Raw genomic sequence first — 25,000 nt, forward strand, 5'->3', positions numbered from 1 at the left:
TACATTTACACTGTTATATGCTGTTGTAGAAAGGACACTATTTATATTTACACTATTTATATTTACACTATTTACCTTTACACTATTTACATTTACACTATTTATATTTACACTATTTACATTTACACTGTTATATACTGTTGTAGAAAGGACACTATTTATATTTACACTATTAACATTTACACTATTTATATTTACACTATTTATATTTACACTATTTACATTTACACTGTTATATACTGTTGTAGAAAGGACACTATTTATATTTACACTATTTATATTTACACTATTTACATTTACACTATTTACATTTACACTGTTATATACTGTTGTAGAAAGGACACTATTTATATTTACACTATTTACATTTACACTATTTATATTTACACTATTTACATTGACACTGTTATATGCTGTTGTAGAAAGGACACTATTTATATTTACACTATTTACATTTACACTATTTACATTTACACTGTTATATACTGTTGTAGAAAGGACACTATTTATATTTACACTATTTACATTTACACTATTTACATTTACACTATTTATATTTACACTGTTATATACTGTTGTAGAAAGGACACTATTTATATTTAACTATTTATATTTACACTATTTACATGTACACTATTTATATTTACACTGTTATATACTGTTGTAGAAAGGACACTATTTATATTTACACTATTTATATTTACACTATTTATATTTACACTATTTATATTTACACTGTTATATACTGTTGTAGAAAGGAAACTATTTGTATTTACACTATTTACATTTACACTATTTATATTTACACTATTTATATTTACACTATTTATATTTACACTATTTACATTTACACTATTTATATTTACACTATTTACATTTACACTATTTATATTTACACTATTTATATTTACACTATTTACATTTACACTGTTTATATTTACACTATTTACATTTACAGTGTTATATACTGTAATAGAAAAATGTTGTGAATAACAAAAATGAACATTGAACATTCTGTACCAATACGCACACACACCCAAAATTAGAACCAGCAAAGATAACAAGAACATTGAAGGCTGCAGGGGTGTGGAATTAATGGAAAGTAACGGCGTGACCGTCGCCCTGCATGTGCAAAGACAAGTTTAGAGGAAGACAAGATTAGAGGAAGACAAGATTAGAGGAAGTCACGCACAGTGGAATTTCACTTGAACTATTATCTCTGATTAATAGAATAGAATTTCCTCCACATTTTCTGGGGGCTCGTACGGGATAGGTCGTTCGTCCACAGGACCACCTGAAAGGCGACGGACTGCTGCAGAAATCACGTCAAGTTATCAACCTCCTGTCTGACCCAAAGGACAGCGGGACTCAGAGTGGCACTGGGACAACACTACTCTCCTATAGGGAAAAAGAACCTTGCAGTGAGAAAGAAAGAGCAGACTCCAGTGGGGTTTTTAAACAACAATTGACATAAGTAGAATTTTTGGCGCACATTGTGTAAGGCTTTTTGTCTGATGATTGACTGTTGAGAGAGTCTGGGACTCAGCAAAAAGAAAAAAGGTAAAAGGGAAACTGGGTTTCCGCTCACGTGACTGACGAGCCGTGAGAGCATATTATTGTTAATCATGTGGTCCTGTTTTACTAAGAGTGTCTGTTGTTGCAATAAGGAAGAGAAGGATGAGGAAAATATTTTGCAGAGTCTGGGACTCAGCTAATATGTCTGAGAGAGATGTATAGGCTTATGAAATCAAAGTCTGAAAACTGGGAGAATTTAGGGCTATGGATGTCTAGTAGTACACACGGCACCCCTGATGTAACAATATACCAAGAGAGGCAAAGAAGGAAATGACCATTTTTAAGGGCCTGTAAACATCCTAATGTTCAATTTATGATAACTAATTATGGACCTGGTTCGTATCACAATATTGTAAGTGGGTAATGGACTCTGGATTTCCAGAAAAAGGTAGTGATAGAGAAAGGCATTTAGAAAAGTTAAGAGAAAAGTTGTAGGAGCATGAGGCTTCAAAGAAAAGAGACAAGAAGTAAAAGAGCATGCAAATCACACACACACAATCTTATTCGCAATCTTTTTCTCTTCAGTGATTTAAATCTTTTGTAGACCCAGACCTGGACGGCTGCCCTCTCAGACCGCCACCTCAGGCACCCCCGCAGACGAACAATAACCAACCACCAGTTGTTATACTGCTTCCTATTGCTACTACTTCTACATCCAAATCATTGGACAGTTTACTCTCCAGCAGGATGTTACTGTACACACACTGATGTGCACAAAGGAAAGCAGCTCTCAGAGGTGTGAGACAAGATGATCCTCCAACACACTCAGGGAACATGATCTTTTTACTTTCCGGTAAAAATGGACATGACAAAATCTCCTCATGTAGATAAGACTACGATGAAACAGTGTCCAGAAATCTTGCACGATTGATAGAAGTACATGATGCACACAGTGGCCTTGAATGCCCTGATAACATGGCTGAAGGTGCTGACCTCACACCGTATGAGGCACATCTGAGGAACAATTTCATTAATGGATTAAGAGAGGACATTGCAAGAAATGTCAAGCAAACCTGCATTACCTGGGACACTGAAAAACTGTCTTTGATTGAACAGCATTTCAAACAGACAAAAAAGAAAAAAGACGAAAGGTTAAAAATGAACCACCATCGCAACATGGTACAGTTATCTGAGGTCCGAGGAGATTCCATGAGAGGAAGAGGACGGAACAGACGTGGATTTCAGAATGGATGTTTTATATGTGGAAGTTCAGATCACTGGGCGCGGTATTGTCCTAAGAAATATTAAGGGGAAACCAAGAGGCCTGAGGTTTGGACGGGTCTGGGACAGGTGAGCAACCAGGGATGGGTAAGTCTGACTCTTTTATGCAATGCAAGGAGGAAAAGCTTAAGCTAACTGTTCTATTTCCACCTGTTACTAACTCAATGCCTAGCAAAGAATCAGAGACTTCTATTACACATGTGAATGAAAGCTATGCTAAAGATAATGAGCCCAGGTTAAAAGAAATGCCTGTGATTACATTACATGTCGAACAAATACAGATACAGTATTGACTCAGGAGCAGAGCACTGAATAAGCAATCATTCCCTGTTTACTACATGAGCATACGTAACTATACAGAAACAATTTAAATTTTCTTTTTTGATTTCTGAGTATTGCCCAATAAATCTATTTTTGTTGTTCCACAGTGATGTAGTATTTATTACAACTTTTATTAAGTACAGAATGAAATCTCAGTTACTGACTGCAGCACCTTGCTGCTCTTTGAGCTCTCAGTCCTTTTAAACCAGATAAAATGGATCAACAAGTGAAGCCAAAGCATGTGAGTGAAAATAAATCATTTGTCCCCTGACTGGTGTTGCTTTAAAGGAAACAGGAAATAATGCAGCATTTTATGGAAGTCTCTAATAAGCATCACTTTTTATTCTTCTAGGTCAGACTCTAACATGGGAGCCGTCCTCGTCGTAGTCGTCGAGGTGGTCGTGACAGGAATAGCTGCCGTAGTCGAAGCCACCACTACGGAGGCTGTAGCCGCTTTGATAGAAGTTGGGGTGGAATCTGTGGTGGAGGCTGGAGAAGCTGCAGTCACTGCAGCAGAGACAGCAGCAGAAACCGCCGCAGAGGCAGCGAGTGAAACAGCAGCTGAGGTGGCATCCAGCACAGCGGCACAAATCACAGCGAAGATTCTGTCCTACATCCCCAAACTTTTTAAACTTATTAAAGAAACATGTGCAATCGACGCCATATTCAGAGCTGCAGAAGAAGTTTTAAAATGGATCTTAAATGATCCTTCAATTGCTGAAAAATACAACAAACTGCATGTAGCTGTGAACATTTTAGAAACACTCAACACGAAGATGAATGAGATCATGAAGTGGCTGGAGGACCATAAGAATGACTCTGTAGAACTGGAGGGAATTGATGTCCCCTTGGAGTCAGGCATCCTGGCCAAATTCTTGCAGCAACTTTCAGTGGTAAGAGAAATATTCTAATATTTACTTTGCATTAACGCCCCCTGGTGGAGGTGAGGTGTTTTTTACTCCTGGACATCTTATTTTTTGTTCAACACTCTGTCCTTATCATCTTCTTACCACATGCACATCAGACCTTTCTGTATATCTTTTGCAAATCTTCTTGACTTAGTGACTATGGTGAGGCCTACAGGTGGAACCTGTCCTCCAAAGTTAGATGGACATGAACATAAAACCCAGTGTAATTATTTTTATATTGATCTTTTGTATGTTTCAGGCTCTGGGAAATGCAGAGACTCTCAGAAGACATCAACAAACTCAACCAGAACAAAGAACCAATCAGAGACGCCCAGATTACAACCATATATCGCAGCATGATCCGTATCGTGTCAACATTTGAGTCTCTCGCTCAGTTCAGAGAAGAAAAACAAAGCAAAATAGCTGCATTGGCATCACTTCCTGTCAGCATGAAGGAAGCAGAGGAGTGGAAGCCTGAGGTGGGTTCTGATGATGTTCTGACTCTTCATCTCTTACATCTGCCTATGTTCAGATATACATAAAAAATAACTGGACTGGACAGAACCAGAAGAAAATTATGTCCTGATTTAGTGCCTGTTTTTTAATCAGTATTTACTCAAATCTAGTGATTTTTTAGTGTTAATCAATTTTATGCTGTGATGTGATATAGTTTTAAGAAACCTTCATTTGTGTATGGAAAATATGGCTAGGAAAGAGGAGGAAGAGGAGGAAGAAGGAGGAGGAGAGAGAAGGAGGAGAAAGAGGAGAGAAGAAAAGGGTGGAGGAGGAGAAGAAGGAGGAGGTAGAGGAGAGAGGAGGAGGAGCGAGAGCAGGAGGAGAGAGAGCAGGAGGAGGAAGAGAGAGGAGGAGGAGGAGGATGATGATGATGATGATGATGATCCACCATAGGCCATGTTTCACAAAGTTTACTGAGATTTTTTATGTTAGTCACCTGTAAGATAATTCAGCGACTTTCCTTTCCTCGTGTTCTAAATGGAAATAAAACAGAAAAAAAAAACTTTTGTGTTTCACATTTTACTTTTTCACTTTTACTGAAGATGTTAAGTGAGTAATTGGGCAAAGAAATTAATAAAGTTTTAAGTTGAATAAACTTGCCATTTATTATATTGAACTTAAAATAACATTTCTAACACTTCCAAGTTTTTAAGTTAAATTCACACAAGTTTTCATTACACATTACTTTTGTAATACATTCATTCATTCATTCATCTTCTACCGCTTATCCGAACTACCTCGGGTCACGGGGAGCCTGTGCCTATCTCAGGCGTCATCGGGCATCAAGGCAAGATACACCCTTTATGGCGTGCCAACCCATCACAGGGCACACACACACACACACACTCATTCACTCACACACTCACACACTAGGGACAATTTTCCAGAGATGCCAATCAACCTACCATGCATGTCTTTGGACCGGGGGAGGAAACCTGAGTACCCGGAGGAAACCCCCGAGGCACGGGGAGAACATGCAAACTCCACACACACAAGGTGGAGGTGGGAATCGAACCCCCAACCCTGGAGGTGTGAGGCGAACGTGCTAACCACTAAGACACCGTGCCCCCTTTTGTAATACATTTTTAAGTAAATTCAAAAGATCCAGCTTTCCAGTGTATCACACTTTCACTTGGCACAGTGATGGAGCACAGTCTCAGACACCTTCACAGACATTTTGGTGCACCAATAATTGGACTTGTATAACTAACTTTTATAGAAATGCCATTCCACCTTCTCCTGATTCCACGAGTAAATAAGCCCAGATGTTAAGGTCTGCCATACTGGATTTTCCAGCATCATAGACCAGCCTGGTAGAATCTGGTAGAAGGTGGTTCTCTTCTGATTCATTCATTCATTCATTCATTCATCTTCTACCGCTTATCTGAACTACCTCGGGTCACGGGGAGCCTGTGTCTATCTCAGGCGTCATCGGGCATCAAGGCAGGATACACCCTGGACGGAGTGCCAACCCATCGCAGGGCACACACACACACACTCTCATTCACTCACACAATCACACACTACGGACAATTTTCCAGAGATGCCAATCAACCTACCATGCATGTCTTTGGACCGGGGGAGGAAACCGGAGTACCCGGAGGAAACCCCCGAGGCACGGGGAGAACATGCAAACTCCACACACACAAGGTGGAGGCGGGAATCGAACCCCCAACCCTGGAGGTGTGAGGTGAACGTGCTAACCACTAAGACACCGTGACCCCCCTTAAATAATTAGATAATTATAATTTGAATTTGAATAATTGCTTGTAAATGTTTATTCATTCAACATTTCTCTGGATTCCGTTGAAGATATAAAATGTTATTCATGTAAACAATTTTTGATTTCTCAAACAATAAACCAACATTTCCACATTCTCCTATATATGTGTGTGTGTGTGTGTGTGTGTGTGTGTGTGTGTGTGTGTGTGTGTGTGTGTGTGTGTGTGTGTAAATGAGCATCTGGAGATGAACCCGACAAAACAGGTTTTTAAGACCCACCAATAGGAATTGAGTTTATATCTCAGCAACATGTTAGCAAGAAGTTTTCAGAACAAATTTGGTAGATTGTGTTTGTCATGTCCTGATGTATAACCATTACTACAGTAGAGTTAGAGACAACATCCGTGGACAATTTTCAGGAACATCAAGGAAACAAAGTCACTTCCTGTTGTCACTTCTGTTCTCTCAGCTATAAACAGTGCTTCCCAAATCCGTCTCTTTATTCTCTCTCATCCAGTTAATAAAAGCACAGAAACCCTGCAGGTCTTGTGGTGTTACTGAGAAACTACAGTGCAGGACACTAAACGTCCCCTTACAGAAACAGAAAACTTCTGATGTTCTGTTATATGGAACATCCACATGTGTCCACAAGTCTCTAAATTAGCTTATTATAGAAACAGTAATGTATTACAGTTTTTCTAAACTGCTTTCAGTCATTTCTCACAACAGAACTGCATTTCTCAAAACTACTCGTTCCACCGTCAGATCCTGTTGTCAGTTTTTCGCATCATATCAGCAATGGCTTGTTGTTTTCATCAAATTGCAATTGCTTTTGGACAGCATGCAAATGGTTCTGTACATCTGTCAGCTGCTTTTGACAATTCTTGTTGCTTTTGTCCTGCTGTGCAAAATAACTTGTCCTGGTTCTCAGCTGAAATGTCACAACCACCAAACCAATTAGTCTTTTTCTCAGGTTGTCACGACGTGGGATAAAAACGGACCCAAACGCAGGACAGCTTAACAGAAACAGGATTTATTAACTTAAAAAACACGAATCAGGACAAAGACGAACCAGACGAAGACAACAGGCCGAGGGGAGGGTACTGTCAGGACTCTGCCCGGACTTTGGCCATGTGCCTTGTTTATGTTCTGTGTTCACGTGTCTGCCCCGCCCTTGTCTTTTCCTCCCCGCCTCTGCACACCTGTCCCTCATGTTTGATTAATTATTATTTAGTTGAGCCGCGTTGCCTTGTGCAGCGCGGAATCCTCTGTTGTCTTTGTCTTCCGTTGTCTTCTTCCTTAATAAATCCTGTTTTTGTTAAGCTGTCCTGCATTTGGGTCCATTTTTACCCCCGCTTTCGTGACAGAAGGATTCCGCCAGACCAGGACCCAGCAGGACAGCTGCAGCCTGGACCGGCCGATATTGGGAGCATTTTTTTTTCTTATTGGATTTTTTTTTCCCTGGACTTCGCGGTTTTGGTGACATTGGTCCGCATTTTTCCGGTGAGGGACGTCGCTCCGCTTCCGGTTTCTCCGCGGGGGCGCCGCCTCACTGCCTGGTTGCGGGCCATGTCACCAGCCCGAGTTTTGTTTTGTTTTTTTCGGTGTCCTGTGACATCGCCTCGCACCTGTCAGGAGGGGGGCATCGCTTCACTTAGGGTTTCTGTGGAGGACGCCGCCCCACTTCCTGTCCGCGGGGGGTGTTGCAGGCCCGTGTTTTGCACCCATGTATTTTTTCTGTTCTGTGGAGGATTTTTTTTCCCCTGCCCTCCCTCCCCTTTTCCTGGTTCCCGAGAGGTGGGTCTGGCCGCGGTGCATCGGGGGTTGTGCTCGGCCCCTCCTGTTCGGCCACGGACGTCGCTCGGCCCTCCTGTTCGGCTGTGGACATCACTCGGCCCTCCTGTTCGGCTGTGGACGTCGCTCGGCCTTCCTGTTCGGCTGTGGACGTCGCTTGGCCCTCCTGTTCGGCTGTGGACATCGCTCAGCCACTCTGGCTGCGCCACCGTGTGCCTTGCTCCCCCTACCTGCCTCTTAGGTTATCCATGCATACAGTATTCTTAGTTATTTACTGTATGAATCAAAATCCTGTGATCCTTATACTACTATAATTTACAATACATTTTCTCATGTAGGACTGCAAGACAACCTCGCAGGGGTGGCAGAGAGCCCCTTTTCACACCTCAGCAGGAGGAAGCTATTTGCAACATGGTTATGTCTAACAATGCCATAAGACGAAGGGAGATACAAAGTGCTATTGTTGAAGACGACGGTATCTTTGAAAATATACAATCTGTGAGCATTTCAACTATAGTCAGGGTCTTGAAAAGACATGTAATCACCATGAAGCAGCTGTACAATGTACCCATTGAAAGAAATGCTGACAGAGTGAAAGAGCTACGACTCCAGTTTGTACAGGTATGTTGTATACCCACTATACTGTAAGAGTAACTTCTACACATTTGATATTGGTGGAACTTCATAGATCTTTACATTTGATGTAGCTGTAAACAATGAAGACAAATACTGTAATTTATGCACACTGTGTTTTTTCTGGTATATAGCGCATAATGGAAATGGAATCAAGAGAACCACCTCACAACTTCATATACTTGGATGAGGCTGGCTTCAACCTGGCCAAAGGCAGAAGGCGTGATAGAAATCTAATCAGCCAGAGAGCTACTGTTCATGTCCCAGGCCAACGTGGAGGAAACATCACTACTGTATGTGTGCTGCTATTTCAGACCAAGGTGTGCTAGCTCATATTCCTATTATGGGACCATACAACACACAGCATCTCCTTACATTCTAAGACAATCTCTATAGAAATGTCATTCCTGAAGATGAGAGGGACCTCAATCGAGATGATCTACCAAAGTATGTTGTAATTTGTGACAATGTCAGTTTCCATCACTCTGACAACATCAGGCAGTGGTTTGTCCACCACCACAGGATGCTGATTGAATTCCTTCCACTCTACTCCCTGTTCCTGAACCCAATTGAAAAGTTTTTCTCGGCTTGGAGATGGAAGGTTTATGATCATCAGCCACATACGTGGACGACACTGCTGGCTGCCATGGATGCAGCATGTGAGGACATCTCAGCAGATGCATGCAGAGGCTGGATTAGGCACTCAAGAAGATTCTTTCTACCGTGCATAGCAAGGGAAAATATATGTTGTGATGTGGATGAGAATCTGTGGCCCAACACACAGGACTGACATGACGCATACGAAAACTGCCATGTAATATCACCTTTACCTTCTGTTGTACATGTACATGTATAGTTTTTCCCACTTTGTCTTTTTCAGGTTTCCATTTGTCGGTAAATAGCCTATGTGTAGTTTCCTTTGTTTTCTGTATGTAAGTACCACTATTGACAGTACAGTAAAAATGTGAATACAGTCTGATCTTTTGTTTCGTTATTCCATATACTGTTACGTGGGTCGATGTTGATTGGTTAGATGAGGTTAGATGGAATCAATCGGAAAAATTATCTATTCATACCATGTAAATTACTGTAACAGCTGGTTGATGTACAATGGTTTGCAAGAGTAACTTCTTTTTTTTACCGGAGGGACACTGTAAATTATGACACACACCAGTACGGTAATTTAGTGGTTTCTAGTCATCAAAACCTGACTTGAGTATAATTTAAATAACTAAAACTGAGTATGATGTTCTACTGACAACATGACTAATACTAATACATAACCACACTATGTGATGCACTGTTGTGTAAAATAAATTCCCACTTTCTGAGTGGAGAATTCCTCTGTGCTGTGGGTTAAAGGCTGATCTCCTGCTTCTGAAAAGCTGGAGATAACCATGGATAAAAAGTATGATGTGTCATTCTTTAATAAATCTTCTTCTCCTTTCGGCTTTTCCCGTTAGGGTCCCACAGCGAATCATATGTTTCCACCTAACTCTATCCTCATTATCCTCTACTATCGCACCAGTTACCTTCATGTCCTCATTTAACACATCCATATATCTCCTCTTTGTCCTTCCTCTTGACCTCTTACTTGCAGCTCCATCTCCAACATCCTTCTACCAATATATCCATCTCCCTCCTCTTATGTCACACACAACACTCCTGACACTCTTCTGTCTCACACACACACACAACACTCCTGACACTTTTCTGTCACACACACAAATCCCTCCTGACACTTTTCTCCATCCTCTCCAGCCAATCTGTACTCATCTCTTTTCCACACTCTCTGTCACACTGGATGTTTGACCCCAAATACTTAAACTCTGCACCTTCATGACCTCAGCCCCCTGTAACCTCACTGTTCTTCTTTCCTCCTTCTCGTTCATTCACATGTATTCTGTCTCACTACCACTGACTTTCATTCCTCTTCTTTCCAGAGCAGACCTCCACCTTTCCAGAGCAGACCTCCACCTGCTCTCTACTCTCACTAAAGATCACAATGTCATCTACAAACATCATTATCCACGGAGATTCCTGTCTGACTTTATCTGTCAAACTGTCCATCACCATAACAAACAAGAAGGTACTCAAAGCTTTATCCTTGATGTAGCCCCACCTCCACCTTGGAACAGATTGACTACGCCCCCTTGCACCCCCGAGTATTCCCTCCTATTCCCATCGAACGGCCTCACTGCGAACCTCCAAAAGTGTAGAAGTAGGCTGACGGAGGACTAACTGTTTAAGCTCACGGCAAAGACTAATATCAAGAACATGCTCGACAAACTGATAGCGTAATAAAACTTCTGCATTTGATATGTCATGGGGCACCTGCTGTTTCACTTTCTCTAGGAGGCCCATCAGGGAAAGGGAGAATTCCGATAGGGTCTCCCCCTCCTGTTGCCCTCTAGAGAAAAAGGCCTGCTGCAGAGCTACATAAGACAAAGAGCACCCATACAACTCTCTCAAAGCCTGAATTATTTTGTCTGGGTCTCCACGCTCTGCATCAGAACAATACCAAATCTCATCCCGTGCCTCACCCTCTAGATGGTCGAAAAGGAAAAAGGCTTGATCAGCCATAGGCAAATGACGAGCATGCATACATGCTTGGGCCTCCTCAACCCATTCACTAACAGTAATGCCTGACCGGCCACTTAATTTTGGACATTTCCTATCTCTGGGCACAAAAACGAATCTCTCAGTTACCGATGCACCAAGACCAACAGGTTGATGTATAGCAGAAGGCGTCATAGTAGCAATAAAAGGGGCTGTACTGGGACCTGGAGTGACAGCGGTGGCTTGTTCTTGTCTAAGTCTTTCATTGTCTGCCCTCAATTGGGCTACAAGGTCCCTAAGCACCTGCACATCTTCATCCATAGCTTGTTTAATATATAACACTTACCACTAGACCAAGTAGAAAATAGGCAAGGGGAGGACACCAAGCCAAAAAGGGGGAGGCGACAGACAAATTCCTCAAGGGATATACACTGTTGTTTTGTTCCTAGAAATAGCAAAGAAGAAAAAAAAACACAAACAAACCACACAATGCCACAAAATGAAACTCAATTCTAAACAAACCCACGTCTCTGCTCAAAAGTAGATCCTGCCGACTACGCCAGAATGTGATGGAGTGGTAAGAAGGAAAAGAGGCAATATGCAAACCCTAGATTTAAACAAACTAACAGACCACGCCACCCTGGGACTTTCACCCAGGGAACTATGATTCACAATAGATATACTGTAATATAAAGATATAAGGATCACAAGTTCATTCTACCAATGAATGAGCAGGAGACGTGGGTACAAAAATAAAATTTAATTTATTAATACAACCACTCAATTATTTAAAATGTCAGAATAAGCAAAAAGTTAAAGGAAAATCAACACTCTTGCAGGGCTGCAGCTGATCGGCACAAGACAGGCTGAAACCAAAGTAGATTTAAATATCCACACCATGCATGTGCCCAATCACAAACACACACTCACTCAGTGCTCTGTGAAATTACTGTCGGTGGTCACACAGCACACGGTGCACAGAAATATGCTCAAAAATACGAGGAGGAAAGTCAGGCCTCTCTGCCTTTGGGCCTACAGCTCCAGCATAGGAGAGTACACAAAAGAGCAAAAATAAACGTTAAAATTAACAATGTTAAACCAAGAAAACCAAATAAACAAAACAAAAAAATAAAGATTAACAAAACTCAAGAAAAACCCAAAAAACTATAAATCAGACTTCAGACCAAACACTTAAATGAAATAAACACAAAAGAATAGTTCATTGCCACACTGACTTCGGAGTCAGCAAAAGGCTTCCTGCATTGAGGCAGGCTGAATAAGCACTTTAACAAGGTCAGAGAAGGGTAACAATCTTGATATAACTGCAACAGAACCAGAAATGAAACCAAAAATATACAATTACGAAACAAAATAATTTGATGAGGAGCCAAACAAAGCGATTTATCGAGGAACAAAACATTAGCGTTGTCCCGGGAACAGTGTGCAGCCTCAACTGCCATACAGCAGAAATCCCCTAACTCCCCTTTTTTGCTAGAACCTAGCAAAAAAAATGTCATGCACAATAAATAAGTGCATTTTAAATGTATAAAACCCCAAAAACCCTTAAAGGTGGGGTCTCCGTTGTTTTAGAAACGCTTCAGAAAAGTGAGTCAGGACGACAAGCTAAACAAAAATCAAAACAAACGTGTGGCCAATGAACAGAAAGGGGCGTGTCTTGTCAATATGGGTGGAGAGAGTGTTCAGTGTGCATGTGTGACATTAGCAGAAAGCGGTTTTAACATTGACATGGAGGATAAAAACAAAGAAAGAAAGAGAAGAAAGGCTTACGATAAGGTAAGAAGTAGGACGTGTTAATATAGGATCAGCTTTCCAGCGCTGGAGAGAACTGAAGGAGCAGGAAGTTGGTCACATATTCACAGATTGGAGTTTCCTGAGTCAATAACTCCTGAGCTAAACACTGTTACTACACAAATAACACCTCTTTTCTATCGTAGTAATGTAGAGACGCAGCTACAACCGTGTTTTGTGTAGTAACAGTGTTTAGCTCAGGAGTTATTGACTCGGGAAACTCGTAGTGATGGACGGTTCGTGAACAAATCGTTCTTTTGAACCAGTTCTTTTTAGTGAACTGGACGAACCAGTTCACCAAATCGGACTGATTTGTTCTAAACAGTTCATGTCTTGAGTCAGCGCTGATCCACAAGTTACTAAAGTTACCCACCTTCGGTCATGCCTGACAGCCTCTCCGACTCTACATAAACTAATATCCCGGAGTACATGTAACTCCTGTACACTGAACTGAGACACGTTGTGCTGAGAGAACTGTGAGCTGTGAGCTTTCCATCTGATGAACACTTGACATACACAGAACACACAACACTATTCTTACATTATTTACTTAAAACACATACTTGCCTATTTATTTCAATTTGCACATTTTACCACTGTACATACAACTGTCTTTCTTATATATGTGTTCGTGTCTTGTCAATGCCATTCTGTTTACACTGTGGAGCTTCTGTACTAGAACAAATTCCTCAAGTATGTGAAAACATACTTGGCAATAAAGATCTTTCTGATTCTGAATCAGAGATTCTGAATCAGAAATTCAGAATCAGAAAGATCTTTATTGCCAAGTATGTTTTCACAGCACTGAACCTCGGACATGACAACTGATGCTACTGAGCGCGACTGAAGCGAGGACTTCAGGGGCGATTTTGGCAAAAATGTAAGTTTATTTAATAACAAATTAAACATATTGGGATATGCATAGTAACTAGTCATAGGCTATTAAACATTTTTATAAAAAAAAAAAAAAATTATACAACTGTTCACTCAAGGCTGCCAACTCTCACGCATTCAGCGTGAGACTTACACAATTGACCCAAATCTCACGCTCTCACGCCACACCCCCATATTCTCATGCAGGCTCGTGCAGCAGCGAGGAAAAAAAATATCGCAAAGCAACGAAACCAGACAGACAGCGTAGTTGTAAGGACTCTGCCCGGACTCTGGCCACGTGCGTTTGTTTACGTTTTTCGTCACGTGTCTGCCCCGCCTTCGTCTGCTCCTCCCTGTCATCACACCTGATCCTTATTGTGTCATTGTCCTTTTTTGTATTTAACTGTGCCGCGTTGCCTCGTGCAGCGCGGCATCTACTGTGGTCTTAGTCCTGTTTAGTCCCGTCTCGAGTCTGTGTTCCTGTTTTGTGTTCTGTCATTAAACCCTGTTTATTTATGCTATCCTGCGTTTGGGTCCGCTCTGTTCCGTGTTCATTACAGTAGTGAGATTTTTGTGACAATTGTGAGGGAAATACACAATTTATTCCCACAAACTGTGTAGTCAGCCGTTCTCCCTCCCATCTGCACCATGTGAATTGTGAATGCAGGCAGTTTAGTCTCTGTCCAGTTTAGGCTAGTAACTAATAGGCCTGTGCTGTTATATAGTTTATATAGAATTAAGTTAGCATTAGCAGAGTTGTTTGTTCTGCAGCACTGAGCAGTTATTTTACATAACTTTATCATAAAAAACAGTACAAAAGCATTTCCAGATGACAAATCAGTCACCAGCACTTACAATAGAGCACATGTTAATCTGTGAACATGTTAATCACATGTTAATCTGTGAACATGTTAATCGCATGTTAATCTGTGAACATGTTAATCACATGTTAATCTGTGAACATGTTAATCGCATGTTAATCTGTGAACATGTTAATCGCACGTTAATCTGTGAACATGTTAATCGCACGTTAATCTGTGAACATGTTAATCACACGTTAATCTGTGAACATGTTAATCACATGTTAATCTGTGAACATGTTAATCACATGTTAATCTGTGAACATGTTAATCACATGTTAATCTGTGAACATGTTAATCACATGTTAATCTGTGAACATGTTAATCACATGTTAATCTGTGAACATGATAAGCACATGTTAATCTGTGAACATGTTAATCACATGTTAATCTGTGAACATGTTAATCACATGTTAATCTGTGAACATGTTAAGCACATGTTAACCTGTGAACATGATAAGCACATGTTAATCTGTGAACATGATGATCACATGTTAACCTGTGAACATGATAAGCACATGTTAATCTGTGAACATGATAAGCACATGTTAATCTGTGAACATAATGATCACATGTTAATCTGTGAACATGTTGATCACATGTTAATCTGTGAACATGTTAATCACATGTTAATCCTATTTATGTAAAATGTTTGTGAAAATTAAATGTAATGTAAATCTCCCAAGAAATTCTGTACAGATACCAAATACTTTGACAATCAATATATACTTAATACACTTCTGCTAATGCAAGGATTTTGTGTTTGTATTTTTTTCCACATCAAGCCACGCCCCTCCACAAGCCCCGCCCCCAAGATATCACCCCAAGATGAACTCAAAAGTTTGCAGCCCTGGTTCACTCAATATATGTCTGTTACTTTTACTATTGACTATTGTGCAGGTTAGTCTGTAATTTTTTTATGCTTTTTTTCGTAAGTTGATGAAGATTAGTTTATTAACTTTATATCTTTAAGACACGTAAAACACGTAAATCCACGTTTGCACATCAATGCCTGTACTGGGTGTTTTAGTTGCAAAACTTAAATGTAAGAAACGTATTCAACTAAAGTTATGATTACAAAGAACTTTTCGAATGTGTTAAATTGATTGTATTAATATCTGAACTGGTTCATTAAAACGAACTGTCCAAAAGAACCGAACTTCCCATGACTTGAAACTCGAATATGTGAATATGCAGACATGCGCACTGAACACTCTCTCCGGCCATATTGACAAGACCCGCTCCTTTCTGCTCATTGGCTACACGTTTATTTTGATTAATTAATGTTTTGTTTTTTGGTCTAACGCAGTTTTCTGAAACATTTCTCAAATATCGGAGACCTCACCTTTAATTGCTGTAATCTGTAATCTGTAATCTGAGATGACGCACGAAGCCACGCCCACTTCCCTTCTCATGTCCAGCTCCATGGTGAAGGACTGAAGACTTTTCTGATGTTTTCTCTCCGTTTCAGCTGTAAATATCAGTGAACATGGCGGATAAAGCAGAAGAATCTCCTCTGCTGTGTGCAGAGACGAGTGAAGCTGAACTTTACACGTCCGTCACGTCAGAACGTGAGTTTAATTCGGATTGTTTACATGGTTTTATTAGTGCATTCACACACGTCATAACTTCCGTATTGTAATATTCCGTTATTGGTGTGTTATTATAGTGTCTACTGCCTCTTATAATGACTTTATTCTGTAACGCTTTCATACACACTTTTATTTCTCCGTTACACTTAGACACACTGAGTGTGTCATGTTTACTGAAGAGTCGGAATCGGTTCAGAATTGGTTTCAACGCAGTTTGTTAATGGTTTAATCAGACAACTTTTATTAAATAACCCCAATCATTGTCGCTATTCTAGTCGATATTAGTGACAAATATATCGTAAAATTATTTAATTATCCTCCTGTTACTGCTGAAGGAAAGATCAGTGCTTGTAAACAGAGTCATTTCCGGGTTCTGAATGACTGATTCAGTTACATTGAATTAATGTGTCATTTAAACTAAATCAGTGAGTTGAGACTGAATCATTGAATCATTAGACTGAATCACAGAGTCACACTAAACCACTGAGTTCCTTGGATCAAAACAATAAGTCACTTAAATTCGAAAAAACTCGGTGGATTAATCTTCATGGTCAGATAATGTTTCATGTGATTGTTGTGTATGAAGCCGTCTGGAGACTGTCATGTCTTCTGTGTGTCAGTCAGCTGTTTGGTCTGGTGTTTATTAGCAATCAGCAATGTGCTGAAATCACAGTTTGTGATCATCCATTAGTTCACCAGGAGCTCTCAGTTACACTGTTATATACTGTTGTAGAGAGGACTTTATTTATATTATTTACACTAATTATTTTTATTTTTTTATTTATGCTCAGTATATTTACATTATTTAAATTTACATTATTTACATTTATATTATTTACATTATTGACATTTATATTATTTACACTATTTACATTATTTACATTTACACTATTACGTATATACTGTTGTTATACTGTTGTTAGCTAAACACTGAAAGGGGAATTTGTCATCGTAATATCGTATGTAAATATTAAATAAAATCTGCCTAATATTTTCCCTCTTTCTTTCCCATCTGATTCATGTCTTTTTTTCCACAGATGTCCCGTCTGCTCCACCATATCAGGGAGAGGCTCCTCCTCCATACTGGGCGGTGCCCGTTGTTGGCTCCGCCTCCCTGTGTTGTGGTGTGTGTGGAGCTCAGATTGCACTGAACTCTAACAGCAGCCAGTATATAGTGAAGTGTGGAGTTTGTCAGGAGGCCACGGTTAGTGTGCTGATTCCCATCATCACAATTCCTGGTAACAGCTCACAGTGATTTCACCAGTAAACTTCCACAATTCTGGACTCTGATTGGTGGTCAGTGGCACTGACTGTAATGCAGGTTTATAATAATGCACGCTATCTGATACCTTATCGTTACTATAGCAACATCCCGTTCACAGGGATGTGTACAAAGCATGCTCCACTGAAAATAAACAGATTATAAACGTTTGGATTTGATGATCTGAAGATATTTTGTAAGGAGATGTTTGTGGTGAAGGAGTCTCCAGTGTCAGTGCTGTGTACCAGTCAGAGTTAAAGCTGGAACTTTAAGTTTTCCACATCTGGACAGAGGAGTTTACACTTCTTTACATACTAGAGTAACATAACAAGCTGATATTATTGTTATTATCTCTTATTAGAGAGAATAATGAGATGCTGGTCAGAAACAGAAGTGACAACAGTGTCATCCTTTAATTCAAGTCAAGGCAAAAAGATTTATTGTCATTTCCACCATATATACCTGACACAGTACACAGTAAAATGAGACAACGTTCCTCACAAACACAGAGCTAACAAACCATACAAAACTCTACAAAACATTACACAAAAGCAGCCTTGACCAGTGTCCTTCAAAATTGTTGGTGAAATGCTGTGGTATAAGAGGAGTAACTCACTTCAGCACATGCTGTTACAGGAAATTAACCATCTACAGGATAATAACAGTAACTTTACTTCATCACAACACCACCTAGTTACTCAGTATTTTACTCTAGAAGCAACACAGAGAGGAAAAATGACCGTCAGGTCAGTTAGCTGGACGACCACTAGGTGGTGCAGGAGTGCAGCATCGTCCTCAGACTGGATTTAACAGGGATTATTAATTTAAGGCATTTGGCAGAAAAGTTAAAATTCTAATTTCACATCACTTACACAATCATACACAGTAGGACATGTAGTGTAATGTTTTAAATGAAGAGGAATTCTCTCTCTCACACACTCTATCTCTCTCTCTCTATCCCCCCTGTCTATCTCTCTCTCTACCTCCCCCCTTTCTGTCTCTCTGTCTATCTCTTTCTCTCTCTCTCTCTACCCCCTCTCTCTCTCTCTCTCTCTCTCTCTCTCTCTCTCTCTCTCTCTCTCTCTCTACCTTTCTCTCTGTCCCTCCCTAACAAACATCACAACTGTTAGCATGTATGCTAAAAGCAACAGTTTAAGCTTACACACTTTGGCTCTGAGATTTTTTAAATGAGTTGTGTGTGTGTGTGTGTGTGTGTGTGTGTGTGTGTGTGTAGCCCTTGAGGAGTCCCCCTGTAGGAAAGAGGTTTGTTCGCTGTCCATGTCATTGTCTCCTGATCTGTAAAATCTCCTCCAAGCGAGTGGCGTGTCCTCGTCCTCAGTGGTAAGGAAAACCAAAGCTAACCTTGTGAGTGACAGCGAACCCAGACTCTCTGTCCTGTGGTGGTTGACTTGTGAATCAGATGGTTATAACTTTACTGTGTGTGTGTGTCTCCTCAGTAAGAGACTGATTGAGCTGACGGATCTGAACACTGCTGTGGTGCAGTGTTATGGGACACGAGCCATCTGTGGCCACTGCAGACAAACCTTTCTGGTGGTTCCATCATCATCATCATCATCATCATAGAATAGAGTTTTACAGACTTCCAGTAGAGTTATAAGAGGACTAACTAATACACAGCAATGAGGTTTACAGGTTCACTTTACAGTGAATGTACAGATTTACAGTAAAGTTGTACAGATCTGCACTGCTGATTCTGTAGAAGCCCAAAGTCATATCAGTAAATCTGTGTATTGCACAGACACTAATAATAAACATTATTAGGAGTAAAAGGAGTAAAAGTGACCCTTCTTGCCCCAGTCTGAAGTTTCTCTCTGTGCTTTAGGTCCCTGGATCAGGAGAAAAGCAGCGTGTTCGATGTCCTCACTGCCATGACGTGTAAGACCTGTCTGTCTCACTGAAACATGAATTACTGAGCTTCATAATGTTTCTGTTTAAGATGAAAAAAGAAAGGGGAAAAAGTATCATTGCTTTTTTTAATCTTTATTATAAAATATCATAACAAAGGTTAATAATTGTGTTTAAAGCAATAGTTAAAGTTCATTCTTGGATAAAAACGAGTCATGAACCCTAACCCTAGACTTGCAGTATTTACAGTGTAGAATTACAGCAGAGTTACTTTACAGATTTTGAGTATCTTTACAGATGTACAGCAGAAACAGGGTGTATATGTTTACAGCAGATTTATAAGGCAGCACTGTAAAGGTTTCTGTTTGTCATTGTCAGGAGCTTTATTGGACAGCGCTATGCCATGAAGCGCTGCATTTACTCCTCGCTGTTGGCCGTCTTCTTCGCCGTCATCGCTGGAGGACTAATCGTGAGAAAGACTATTGTTTCTGTGTTGAACATTTTGAGGTGTTTGTGTGTAAATGTGTGTAAATGTGTGTAAATGCGTGTGGTTCTCCCACAGGCTGCCACAGTGGAGGAGGCGAGGGATTACAACGCCGTCTACGCCCTCTGGACTTTTTTGCTTCTGTTGTGTGTGGGTTGTGTGTGTGGGGCCGTGTATTGGGCTCGGGTTAAAATCAGTACTCCTCTGCAGAGTCAATCTGTGTGAACCTCCATACTTCCATTCTCTGTGTCCAGGACGTACCATCGCTATCGCTAATCAGGTGTTAGCCTTCATCTCACAGCTCTGTACTGAAATAACAGAATTTATTCATTACACTTCATCGGTGTATCGGTCTAATTACTCGACAGTTTGGATGATCATGTGTAATATTTTAAACAAGAATAAAATGATTAAATAAATAGTTTATAGAGTGGGGTCGAAATGAGGGGGAGAGGGGGGGTTAATTTTTTAAAAATGAAATGCAATAAAATTAAATAAATAAAAAGAACAAGATAAAATAAGTTAGAATGCTCTTGGCTGTGCTAAACTAATAAAAAACATAGTGTATTAACCAGAGTGGACGATTAACACTTCCGATCTTATAAATCTAAAGGTTTATAATGTGCAAATAAATGTAAAAATAACACCTCTGCAGCTACACGCTAATAATCTAGATGCTAGAACACTGAGTTGCTGAGGTACTTTAATGCAATTTAATGTCATTTCTGAGGTAATTGTTTTTAAATCAAGCTGCTAAAATTTATATAAATAAATCTGCTGAGAGGTTTTGTGTGTTAAACATGAATATATATCTGTGCAACAATAATAAAGTGATGATTCTTAAATTGTAACCGTGTTTAATCTGTGTTAATCTCATTTTTATCTTGATGTCTTCTGCCTGTGAGAGTTTTATGTATTTATGAATTGGAAACCGAAGCAGGAGGAAGTTAGATTTAAACCCTGACCGCACAGGAAGGAGGATTTGCTGCTGCTCTGTTGGATGTAAAAGAGTCGATTCTTTCTTTTACAGTAAACACTGAGAGCTGACTGGAGACGTGTGAACGTTTTTGTTTGGAATGTTTGTTTCTCCTACAGTGTAATATAGAAAAATACTTTAATGGAAATGTCTTTTCAGTATTTGAGTAAATGTACTTGACTACCGGTTGTGTGACTGACTTGGTATGACAGAGAGAAACTACTGCATCATGAAGATTGTTTAAAACAGTAAGATTTCAATTTAAGATAATTTCAGCTCAAAACATCACACACTTCATTTAGTTTGGAAAAGAAACAGAAATGAGTCAGTTGCATTAACTCTCATAGTGAAATAAGTCAAATGACACAAGCCAATGGAAGGAATTGAAATGAACATCAATAAGATAAACAGATAAACTGTTTTTTTTTCTTCTTTAAAACACGTCATACCAACAGCATTTAGCTCAGCGTTGCTCCATTTTCATTTCCTAACATCTTTTATGATATTTATGTGTGGAAATCTGAAAAATAAAACATGAAGCCAAGCTAGCGATAGCTAGCATTAATGCTAAACCGTTAGTTAGAACAAAAATAGTTAGAACATTCCTGAAAATCCACTAGATCTTGCAGCTAAAGTAAAATTTATCCTCCAAAAAAATATCTTGTTAACACGTGAGACCAACACTAACTTATGCGAAACACTACCATTAGCACTGATAAGCTAGTTGTCTGTCTGAACAATATTGTTAGAGCACATTTGAGAAAATACTAGCTAGGTAATGAGCACTTCGCCCCCAAAAATGAGCTAACATTAAATGTTGAAGTAAATCCACTAATGGCACTGTGCTACTAATTTTTGATGGAATTACAATTCTTCAGATTCTTGAAATTAGCACAACTAGCTATTCTTACTGATATTAGCTTTATGGAAGATCATTAGTACTGCTGGTTTATTTTTGTAAATTTTTGCTTTTATTATCTTACAACTCAGAAAAGAGAAAACATTTTGTAAACATAGGTTTGTGAAATTTACCAAATTAGCTGGCTAATATAAATATTATGTACTAAAACAAACCCATTTAAATCTAACGTTGACATTAAAAACTATATAGTCGACAGCCGACACCGAACGTGTTTGTTTAGCTAACAATATAGGAAATCTACAAAGCTGGCTAGCTAGTGTGCTATGTAGCTTATGGCAAATATGTTAAAGAAAACTCCACAAACAGAACCAGTGAGCTAACTGAATATGAATGAATCATTCTGGAGCCGTGATTAGCAGGTTAGCTTTATGTAACTGTTTACATCACTGTTCCATTATCTCATTATTCACAGTACAGAAACATTAACATTAATAATAAAATGTCTGGTTTATGATTTTATGCAGATTTTCTTCTGAAGCAGAATGAAGCTTTTGGACAGAAACGCATTCACATTTCACTTGTTTCAGGAATTAAATGTAATAACTCCATCTCTGTTTCTGGCAGGCTGCTTGATTTGTCCTCGTTGATGGAGTCGGTATAGAGGAATGATGGATCGCTGAAATAATCGAATCTCTCAGATACACATGAAGCCGTCAGGCGAGCCTCAGCATCCTCATCCCAGCATTCCTCAATCATCTCACACACCAGGTTCACACCCTGAAACACACACACACAGACTGAATGAGAATGAATTAGCTTAATAAACTAACAAATGTAGCTAGCTACAGTATGAGACTTTATGTAGCTACTGACAAGCTAACATTAACTTTCTTGCAGTAGCTATATGACATCGCACTAAAGTTACACAGCTGTGGCTAGGCGTTAGAATGCAAAATGATCGTGGCAGTGATGGCATTGTTACCTGGTGTGTCCTCCAGCTGAGCAGTATCTCAGGTCGCTCTCGGTCTCTGATCACGGTGTCCTTCATACTCTCAATACAGGGCTTATGCAACTTTCCAAACGGTGGCTCGTACTCTTTCACCTCTACACGCACACACACACACACACACACACACACACACATTTGCATGGGCGAATCTGTCTCACATACTGTAAGTAACCACAGTGTACAGTAAGTGCAACTGGAAGAAAGGAAACTTTGTGTATTTTACTGAATGAGCCTCATACATCATTTCACAAAGTATTATTTAGCTATTGAGCTAACATGCTATGTGAAAGTTTGTTTATGGAACTGAAAAAGAAAGAAAGAAAGAAAGAAGCAAAGAAACAAAAGTCTGAATGTTTATAAAGCCATGGTAACTCTGACAATCTGATCTGGACATGCTAACATAATAACCGGTGAATTAGCATATTAGCATAAACACGTTACCTCCATTAGCACTGCACCTGGACGTGATCTCCCACAGCACCAGAGCCATGGAGTAAACATCTGCCTGCTTGAAGGACTCAATGTTCTCCAGGTTCAGTCTGGACTCCAGCAGCTCGGGGGCCATGTATCTTGCCGTGCCCACCTGAGCACAGGTACACATGTCAACATGTAACACGCAGGATAAACATAACACATCAACACATCAACAAGTCACACATCAACACATTCACATCAACATTTGTGTGTGTAGTGTGCGTTGCGTTGTGTGTGTTGTGTAGTGTGTGTGTAGGGTGTGTAGTGTGTTGTGTAGTGTGTGTGCTGTTTAAGGTTCAATGTTCTTTATTGACAATGCCACCATATGTTTCGCTTCCTCTTATCAAGTGTTTACATTGGCAATGCAATAATATAGAGTTTGTATAATAATATGAGCAGTTTGTGCAATATAGAGACAGATTGTATGGTGTGTGTCATAAAGAAGTGTGTAGTGAGTTGTAGTTGTTTTTTTAAAGTCCATGAGTAGATGGAAAAGGGGGAAGGTAATGGACAGTGTTCAACGTCCTGACAGCCTGATGGATGAAGCTGTCTGAAGGCCCCGTTCACACTGCAAGTCTTAATGCTCAATTCGGATATTTTGCTCAGATCTGATTTTTTTGTTTGGCTGTTCACATTACCTTTTAAAATGTGGCCTATATCAGATACCAGTGTGAACTGTTTGCTGTTCGAACTGACCCGCATGCGCAAACGAACAATAACAATGACGTCACACGCAGCACGCTAAAGTTGGCGAGGTTATGGAGGAAGTAAGCGTTTTTCTTTCTAAATGTTTGTGTAACGGCAGCACAGAGACGAAGTGTTTTGAAAATTTTCAGATGTCGAGTGCAACTTTTGATTATTTGATCCATTTTGTAGGCGTATTCACGTTTGTGTGCGAACTCGCCGGCGCATAATTGTGACGAATGTCGATGTAGATTGACGTAAAATTCGCATCAAATCCGCCTTGGTTGTTCACACTGCGGCCACATTGGAAAAAATCTGATTTGGGTCTGATTCAGGACCACATATGGAAGTGATCTGAATCTGATTTGAAAAAATCAGATCTGGGCTAGATTTGAGTGTTCACACTACACCTGAAGTCTGACCTGGTCACTTGACCCCAAAAAAATCAGATTTGGGCCACTTTTACATGCAGTGTGAACGTGGCCTGAGAGTCTTGTGGATCGAGCCTGGAGGCTCCAGGACCTTCTCCCTGAAGGCAGCAGGCTGAAGTGGAGGTTTGATGGGTGTGGAATGCTAATGAGGCAGGTGTGGAATGCTAATGAGGCGGGTGTGGAATGCTAATGAGGCGGGTGTGGAATGCTAATGAGGCGGGTGTGGAAGATGTCCATAAGGGAGGGCAGAGAGACACAGATGATCTTGCTGTATGTATTCAGTATGCATTGCAGAGTCTTTTGAAAGGAGGCAGTGTGGCCCCCATACCACACAGTGATGCAGTTGGTGAGGATGTTCTCAATGGTTAACCCTCAATTGCTCAGTTGTATAAAAAATTAGATAAAATGTAAGTCGCGCTGGATAAGAGCGTCTGCTAAATGCTGTAAATATAAATGTAACGGGCAAGGTCGGTGCTTTGGTCGGCCGGCGGAATATGTCAAGGGCCCAAAGTTCCTCAGATACTGTGTTGTCCAAGTTGTGGTTTGTTGTCCTTGTTCAAATTTCCAAAA

General features: G+C 40.1%; 3 protein-coding genes across 4 annotated transcripts in view; 2 read left to right on the top strand and 1 right to left on the bottom strand.

Annotated features, from left to right (window-relative positions):
- LOC132857248 (uncharacterized) overlaps nucleotides 1–25,000 on the top strand; it is a 246,149-nt gene that overhangs the window by 1,512 nt on the left and 219,637 nt on the right. The window lies entirely within an intron of this gene.
- Nucleotides 16,102–21,155, top strand: LOC132857132 (type 1 phosphatidylinositol 4,5-bisphosphate 4-phosphatase-like). The gene is made up of 7 exons (XM_060887117.1): nucleotides 16,102–16,362; nucleotides 17,421–17,587; nucleotides 18,879–18,985; nucleotides 19,102–19,195; nucleotides 19,488–19,540; nucleotides 19,889–19,979; nucleotides 20,073–21,155. Exons 1-7 carry the CDS (start codon nucleotides 16,281–16,283, stop codon nucleotides 20,217–20,219), a joined length of 741 nt encoding a protein of 246 aa, XP_060743100.1. The 5' UTR covers nucleotides 16,102–16,280; the 3' UTR covers nucleotides 20,220–21,155.
- Nucleotides 22,245–25,000, bottom strand: part of LOC132856985 (TGF-beta receptor type-2-like) — a 7,977-nt gene continuing 5,221 nt past the window's right edge. For both annotated transcript variants that reach the window (XM_060886905.1, XM_060886906.1), the window contains exons 5-7: nucleotides 23,283–23,424; nucleotides 22,815–22,936; nucleotides 22,245–22,609 (exon numbers count right to left, since the gene is read on the bottom strand). In XM_060886905.1, the coding sequence (XP_060742888.1) occupies nucleotides 22,400–22,609; nucleotides 22,815–22,936; nucleotides 23,283–23,424 (474 nt within the window). In that variant the 3' untranslated portion in view covers nucleotides 22,245–22,399. The remainder of the gene's footprint in view (nucleotides 22,610–22,814; nucleotides 22,937–23,282; nucleotides 23,425–25,000) is intronic.

The sequence above is a fragment of the Tachysurus vachellii genome, chromosome 14 (genome assembly GCF_030014155.1).
Source record: "Tachysurus vachellii isolate PV-2020 chromosome 14, HZAU_Pvac_v1, whole genome shotgun sequence".
In the NCBI taxonomy this organism is placed as follows: domain Eukaryota; kingdom Metazoa; phylum Chordata; class Actinopteri; order Siluriformes; family Bagridae; genus Tachysurus; species Tachysurus vachellii.